Consider the following 8,159-nt stretch of genomic DNA (forward strand, 5'->3'; position numbering starts at 1 on the left):
ATCTTTCCCCTGGTCACCCAAGCGCACTCCCTTCCAAGAACTGCCCTCCCGCAGCCCTGATTGGGCGACGTCACGGCATGACGCGTGACGCTGTGCCAGACCCGGGGGCGGAGGGGGGGAGGGTCTGGAAAGATGGCGGAGCCGTCGAGCGTTTCTCCGGAGAGCTCCTGGACGGCCAGAGTGAGTGAGACCGGGGGGAGTAAAGGCAAGGCGAGCGGATGGGGACCGAGGCTCAAGCCGTGGGGCAGGTCTACGGGACGGGGTGGGTGGGTCCCGGTCGCCTGCTCAGCCTGCAGAACCCGCGAGGCTCTGAAGACAGTGTCTCTGAGCATGTGAAGAATGCCCCTTCCCCACTGGGAAGCAGGCCTGGGGCCTTTTCAGTGTATATAACTTAAAAAAAACACCCCAGGTCAGTGAATAGGGAGAAGTGGGAAGAAAGGCGCTCGCTTGATCGCCTCTGGGGCGGATTTCTCTGGTTACGAAATCAGCTGAGATCTGGGCTTAGTTTAAACGTGGCTTAATGGAGCTGATAAACAACCCCTCCTAATTGCATTAAAAGATGCCAAGGAGACTTAAAAAAAAAAAAAAAGCAGCAGTTGGTTCTCCCGGGATTGCATAGCTGTCAACGTTTCCCTTTTTTAAAGGGAAATTCCCTTATTCCAAGATTGATTTCCTCACCCTCTTTATTTTTCCTTTCTCCTCCTGTGAAGAGGCTGCTTCCTAATGTTTTAATGTTGTATTTTAATCTTGTTTTTAAATTGTATTTTAATCAACTTGTTTTTATTATTGGTTGTTAGCCGCCCTGAGCCTGGTCTTGGCTGGGGAGGGTGGAGTATAAATAAATTTTATTATTATTATTATTATTATTATTATTATTATTATTATTATTCCGAGTAGGATTCCTCGCAAGAAAAGGGGAAAAGTTGACAGCTATGGGATTGGCATTCTGGGCTTTCAAGACTCCTCCTGCCCCTTTGACAGCCTGAACTGACCCTACCTCAGAGTCACGGTGATGGAGCCTTTCCCAGCTGTGGGTTCCTAGATGTTGGACTACAACTCCCATCATCCCTAACTAGCAGGACCAGCCGTCAGGAATGATGGGAGTTGTAGTCCAACAGCCTCTGGGGGGAACCCAAGGTTGGGAAAGGCTGGAGTAAGGAGAGACCCTGTTGAATGTTTGTGTGTATTTGAGCTGCTAAGTGCATAGGAAAAGAGCTGGAAAAGATTATAGTGCCCATTGCTCGTTTTCCGCTGCATTGCAAATGGGCCAGAATGAAAGAGGAGTGAGGAAAGCTCAGCACTGAGCCCTGTCCTCCAAAAGGTCTGAAATTGTGAGGCTCCTGCTTCAGGAACGCTGCCTTAGACCACTGAGCCGTCCCACCTAGTGTTGTTTACTGGCAGCAGCTCTCCAAGATCCTTTCTTAGGCCCTGCTGCTGCTGATTCTGGGGTAGTTCCCAAAGCTACCCCCTCCCCTCCCGAAGGTGGGAATATTGCTTGTCTCCTATCCAGAGAGGGATGCGGGTGGCGCTGTGGGTTAAACCACAGAGCCTAGGACTTGCCGATCAGAAGGTCAGTGGTTCAAATCCCCGCAACGGGATGAGCTCCCATTGCTTGGTTTCTGCTCCTGCCAACCTAGCAGTTCGAAAGCATGTCAAAGTGCAAGTAGATAAATAGGTACCATTCCAGCGGGAAGGTAAACGGTGTTTCCGTGCGCTGCTCTGGTTTGCCAGAAGCGGCTTAGTCATGCTGGCCACATGACCCAGAAGCTGTACACTGGCTCCCTCGGCCAATAAAGCGCGATGAGCAACCCCAGAGTCGGCCACGACTGGACCTAATGGTCAGGGGTCTCTTTACCTTTACCTATCCAGAGGCTGCAATATACAACTTTCAGTTTCCTCCCTTTAGTGCTATAAAATATATGAGGACAAAAGCAACCTTTCAGGAGGATGACTTCCTGCATTGTCACTTTGATCTTTCTACAGAGAGTAATTAGGTTTTGAAAAAAATGTTTTAATGGGGGTCGATGGAATGATTTTGTTTTAGTTTTACTTGACGTGAGATAACAGCGTATTTGTTGAACACTCCTCTTTGTGCACTCAGCACAGAGGTATCAGTTTTAGAGATGCTTAAGAACCAGCCACAGTTCAAGTAAGACATTGGCATGTGTCTAAAGAAAAAGTTGTCTTATTTCCACCCCCCTCTCTTTTTGTGGCACAACAAACCAGGTTGACTCGACGTTTAGCGACAACGGGCTGGATCCTGGTAAGTGTTTGGTAGCCCCTCTTTCTCATGACTTCTTGGATTGCTTATCGTCTTGCTAAATAACCTTAGCTGCTTTCCCTGCTTCTCCCTGGGCCCTTGTGTTTTAACAGGTGCTACTCCCTTCCTTGGTGGATTCGTGTTTTGGGTCTACACATTTCAACTGGGTTTTGGATCCACAAATTTTGGCTAGCCATCGTTTGTGGTTGCCACTGACTCTTCCCCTCCCCTCCTCAGACACGCACAGGATTTGGGAAGGACAAGGTCTCCCGTGTTGCCCCTTCGGAAGCGTTCAGCTGGGAACGGAAGGGTTGTGTGAATTTGTGTGCCCCATATTCTTAGCGTGGGAGAGGGACGATGCCTCATCTTTGAGCTGGAAGCATGAAGGGACAATTGTGAGGGAGGCAGGCAGTTATGGTGACCTCGTTTGTGGGCCTTTCGTGCCGTACATACACTTACCAGAGATATATATGACGGATCACACCGCTGCATTCGGTTAATGTAGCTTAGCTCCCGGTTGCCCAATTGCAACCAGTAAATCCCTGCTTCACATAAAATTATGCCATCAAAGAGGGAGGACCGAACCCTTTTCTCCCCCTAACTGCAAATGCAGTAGGGTGGATAGAGGGTATTAAGGAGTAAAATTATGTGGAGGGTGCACTCTTGTCAGGTCTACTTTGGTGGTGTTTCTCTTTCAGCACTCTTTGTGGAAAGCAGGAGGAAAGGGAGCATTGTATCAAGAGCAAACAGCATCGGCTCCACCAGTGCCTCTTCAGTACCCAACACAGGTACAGCCCACTGGCTTCTCTGTCAATGCAACAGTCACTCGTCTCCCAACTGTGAACAGAGCCTCTCACCTATACCCTTGCATTATTCCTGGGCAGCTGGGAGGCAGTGTCTTAAGTATTTCAGTTGAAGGGAGTGCCATGGAAGAAGAGAGGTATTAAAGGACTACCAAATGGGACATCAGCTGCTTGGTAGTGACTTTTGGAAACTGCACTCCTAGTTTGACATAGCCGAATTCTTGGCTAATCCCTAGCTTTTTTGCAAGGTGTTAACGTCCCATCCCTCCTTCTCAGTGGCCCATGGAAGTGTGAAAATGCAGAGAAAAGGAAGCCCCCTAGCAGGGGTGTATTCCCTTTTAATTCCCAGAAAAGGGATCCGAGGCTGGCTTGCGCTTTCACAGCCTACAAATGGCGATTCTTCCCATACACCGTGCAGTTTTCTCGTCGCAACTTGAGCCTGATGAAATCTTGCGGTGAGGAAGCTGCTGGGCGCCCTCCCCCGCTTCCCTTAGGCCCCTTCCTGCTGCCTTGCCCCTTAGCTGACAAGGCCTGTTTTCCTGCTGCAGATGATGAAGACTCCGACTACCAGCAGGAAGCCTACAAAGAAATCTACAAGGACCGCCGCCGCCGCGCCCACACACAGGCTGAGCAGAAGCGGAGGGATGCCATCAAGGTCAGAAAGTGGGGTGACCTACACATCCATACATGCTCAACGCCCCTTTCTGCCCCCCTGGTATAGCAAGTTTGCACTGCCCCTCCCCTGCAGCAGCTGAGAAAAGAAATGGCGGCTGGAGGTGTGCTGACTTAGCTAATCATTTGGGAGGGGACAGCCTTGCTTTGTAAGTTTTAACACCGCTCTCCCTCTCTCCTACAGAAAGGCTACGACGATTTGCAGTCGATTGTACCTACCTGCCAGCAGCAGGATTTCTCCATAGGCTCAGGGAAGTTAAGCAAGGCAATTGTGTTGCAGAAAAGTGAGTTGAGGAACTGCTTGGGTGTGTTTGGCTTTTAGTCTTCCTTCCATTTGCACTGTGTGTCTTATTTCTTACTATCCTCTGTCTTATTTCTTGCCAAGCTCCCACTAGTCTTGAAACCTGTTTCATCCTCTGCTCGCTTGCTCTCTTTTTCAGATTATGAAACTCTGAATAGATGTGTCTAACTAGCACTAGTGCCTAAAGGGAGCCTAGCTTCCTTGTCTTCCTCCTAGGGGGAGAGAGAGACTGCAACTTTCCTGAGTTAACAGGGCAGAATAGCCCACAGGTTCTGGTTATGTTTTGAGAAGCCTCTCTGGGGTTGTGTTCTAACCCGCTGGTGTCTTTGCTCCTCAGCCATTGACTATATCCAGTTCTTGCACAAGGAAAAGAAGAAGCAGGAGGAAGAGGTCTCCACGCTCCGGAAAGATGTAATGGCCTTGAAAATCATGAAAATGTAAGACCCTCTGTTAATGTACACATGCCATTAAGACAGCATGCTTCAGTAGCAGCTGTTCCCACAATATTTATAAGGGACGGAAGTGAACTCCTTAATTGTGAGCGGTCAATTCTATCCTGTTTCTTTGAGCTTTTAGCTTTCCCCGCTGCAACAGCTGCTATAAAACTTCCGAGAGTTCAGATAAGCCCTCCGTGTCTTTCCAGCCCAATCTGCTTCTCCTAAACCCACATTTATGCATTTCAGAAACTACGAACAGATTGTCAAAGCTCACCAGGACAATCCTAATGAAGGGAAGAACCAGGTCTCCGACCAGGTGAAGTTCAACGTTTTCCAGGGTATCATGGATTCCTTGTTCCAGTCCTTCAACGCCTCCATCTCCGTGACAAGCTTTCAGGAGCTCTCGGCATGTGTCTTCAGCTGGATAGAAGAGCACTGCAAGCCACAGGTAATTCCGCAGTTTGAGAGCATGTGGTTAGCGGTTTCGCGCAGCAAATACGTGCTTGTTTTGCTCATGCTAACCTCTTTGGAGTCTGTGCTGCCTCCTGCTCAGAGGCAAGCAGGTGGAAATTGAATCGATCAAGGGGTCATGAGATGGATTTCCTTAACTCCTCCTGCTGTTGCTAAGTACCACTCAGTAGCCTATGGCGTTCATCTCTTTGTACAGCTGGAACTGGGTAGATTGAACTCCTGATAGGAGAGAAATGGTTTCCTTATCTTCCACAGCACCTTAATTATGCAAATACTCCCAAGTCAGCAGGGCACTAGAGCAGGGAGCAATGGGTTAACCCCTTCCACTAGAATGCAAGGGCAAAATCAGAAAAAAATGACCTTCTGGAAAAGTATAACGCTTTCAGCCTACATGGGAACTGCTTGTCCATCCCTGGACTCAAAAAGATGAGGGCTGCTGGCCAGCCTATAGCATGCTCTGCCCGATTCTGACTCAGGAGACAACAGGTCTCTCATCTCATGGACCTCAGTGTCCCCAGCTATGGCAGCTCCTAGTCCATCTGCCTCTCCTCTCCCAGTGTCTGATAACTGGTTCATTTAATGCCCAAGTGGTTTCAGCTGCATATCATCTGAAAACTGAATAAATGCAGCTCCTGAGACTCAGGACTGTCAAGAGTAGCTCATACTAGCCTGGTCCCCAGCAGTGAGATGACAAAGTGCTGGGGAAGTGATACAGTTGTGTTCCAATGGACACAACTTCCTCTTGGCTCCTAAGATGTCCCACCCCTGCTGATTTTGGCCTTGGCTTTATTGCCTGCTGTGCTGCTTGCTGAAGAATTCTGTGACCAGAACATCTCAGTTCAGCACCCACGTTAACATTTACCTAGGTAAATTCACAATTTAGTTTGAACAGTAAGCTCTGAGTGTTTTAACTTGCACAATTTTTTGGAAGGGAGTCGAGATGCTGAAGGCAGATATGTATTCATAGAAGATCTCCCCTCCCATTACTAGAAGTCTCGTCCATATTTGCTCAATGGTGATAAACGGCTCAACTTTTTCAAGCGTTCCCCAGCCCACCCTCAGATCCTCAGGATAGTGCCACATCAGGCTTTGATTACCAGCATTTTACGCAGGATGATCCTAAGGAATTTGACAACTGGCTTCTCCTCCACCTGTTGTGTAGTATTTGCTTATAAAAGGATTTATATACTGCTAACTCATATAGAAGGTACGCGAGTGGCGCTGTGGGTTAAACCACAGGGCCTAAGACTTGCCGATCAGAAGGTTGGCGGTTCAAATCCCCGCAACGGGGTGAGCTCCCATTGCTCAGTCCCTGCTCCTGCCAACCTAGCAGTTCAAAAGCACGTCAAGTGCAAGTAGATAAATAGGTACCGCTCCAGCGGGAAGGTAAACGGCGTTTCCGTGTGCTGCTCTGGTTCGCCAGAAGCGGCTTAGTCATGCTGGCCACATGACCTGGAAGCTGTACGCCGGCTCCCTCGGCCAATAAAGCGAGATGAGCACCACAACCCCAGAGGCAGCCACGACTGGACCTAATGGTCAGGGGTCCCTTTACCTTTTAACTCATATAGCAAATGTCTAAGCTACATACAGCAAACATAAAATCAGAAGGAACTTGCCAATCACATAAAATCCACCCACCCAAGGAAGTCGTCTAAAAAGAAGATGTGATGTTTCTTGGCTGATCTCCATCGTGAGGGCATTCCACATTGCTGGATCAGCCATGCTGAATTTTTCACAGATACCGACAGTCCTCATTCACTTGAGAGACAGTTAATGGCATTCCTCCAGTAGGTCTCAGCGATTAAACAGGGACATAAGGAGAAACCCAGCCAGATGGGCGGGTTATAAACAATTATTACTACTACTACTACTACTACTACTACTACTATGTCTCAGGTGGTCCTTAGGGTAAGGTGCAAGACTGTGGTGTCCCCCTGTTAAGAGGTTGATGATTCCCATGGGTCAGGAGCCTGAAAACTAAAGGTTCTGGTTTAATCCCATCCAGCCTAGTTTCCCCAGTCTTCCCAGCCCTTCCAAAGAATACCCTTTAACCTGAACCAGCTTCTTACGAATTCCTATGGACTTTCCCCTCCTAGACCCTACGGGACATTGTGATTGGCGTCCTGCAGCAACTGAAGAGCCAGCTCTACTGACCACACTTGGGCACCCCAGGAGGGGTGTATTGTAGCCTGGCGCTCTGTAGCCAAGAGGCTATTCCTGCCCGTACTTCCTCTTCAAGCTTTTCTGGAGGGCTATTTGATTGTATTGACCTCTGAAACCCTTCTCTCGGCCTCCTTATGTGAGCAGGAAAGAAATTAGCTGTCTGTTCATGAGGATCAGTCGCTGCGGTCTCGCTCTTTCAAGCCTCGGCCCTGATGTGTTCTTCATGTTGACCTAGCTTGTCTGATAAAAACCCATCTACAACGCACAGTCCTAGGGTTTGATTGTGAGCAAAGTTCCTTTCCTAAGAGTACGCAAGTACCGCGACTCAAGCTCTCTTCCAGCCTTCGCTTCACCTCAAATCAAGAGCAGACGCTCTTAAATTCTCAGTACATATAAGGCTTTGGTCTAAGTGGCATTAACTTGGTGTGGACACTTTAAAACAGAGCCCCCTCTCTATTGTGTTTTATTCAGACACCCAATTTACACACCCAGATGCCTTAGCCCAGCATTTAGTTTGGGCTACTAAGGGCTGTGACCTGAACAAGTTATGCAATAAACGGGTGTGTTTTGCATACATGATGTATTCTGCTTGCGGTGCAGAAGGGCAATAAGCCATGCTAACACTGAAGCCTTGCTCTCCAATTCCAGCTTCTGTAATTGTTTGACCGGATCACAATACCGTTTGCCTTCAGTACTACAGATTGTGAGAGGCTGGCAAGGCTTACATGGCAGGGGAAGCCTTTTCAGCCCCTCGGAGCCCCCCAGTTTCTAAAAATGCAGCAAAAGTGAGCCTAAGCCAACCCTCCTCTGCAGCTTCTGCTTTCTGTTCTGTAGCTACAAAGAAGGAGGGTCCCCTGTCCTTTTATAAGCACCACTTTCTAGATCTGCTGCTGGCTGGTGGATAAGGACTCGCTTAGACAGACCTCACTTGTGAAAATGAAAACTATTTTTTTATATCATGACAAGCAATTCTAATAAATTTTGCTAAGTGTTTGAATGACTGGAGTGTGCTTGCCTGTTTGTTTTCAACCACGCATAGCCAAAGCTAAATT

At 48.3% G+C, this 8,159-nt stretch overlaps 1 protein-coding gene across 2 annotated transcripts; it reads left to right on the forward strand.

The window, feature by feature from the left end:
- The first annotated feature begins 72 nt into the window (after positions 1-72).
- MLX (MAX dimerization protein MLX) lies at positions 73-8,107 on the forward strand. 2 transcript variants are annotated; one of them, XM_053363740.1, is made up of 8 exons: positions 74-180; positions 2,227-2,263; positions 2,959-3,048; positions 3,612-3,718; positions 3,920-4,019; positions 4,374-4,473; positions 4,720-4,921; positions 7,041-8,107. In XM_053363740.1, the coding sequence occupies exons 1-8, from the start codon at positions 133-135 to the stop codon at positions 7,095-7,097; spliced, it is 741 nt and encodes a 246-aa protein (XP_053219715.1). In that variant the 5' UTR covers positions 74-132; the 3' UTR covers positions 7,098-8,107. The 2 variants fall into 2 exon arrangements, with proteins under 2 accessions (XP_053219716.1, XP_053219715.1); XM_053363741.1 differs by lacking the exon at positions 2,959-3,048 and having other exon boundaries at positions 73-180.
- The last annotated feature ends 52 nt before the right edge of the window (positions 8,108-8,159 follow it).

The sequence above is a fragment of the Podarcis raffonei genome, chromosome 13 (genome assembly GCF_027172205.1).
Source record: "Podarcis raffonei isolate rPodRaf1 chromosome 13, rPodRaf1.pri, whole genome shotgun sequence".
In the NCBI taxonomy this organism is placed as follows: Eukaryota; Metazoa; Chordata; class Lepidosauria; order Squamata; family Lacertidae; genus Podarcis; species Podarcis raffonei.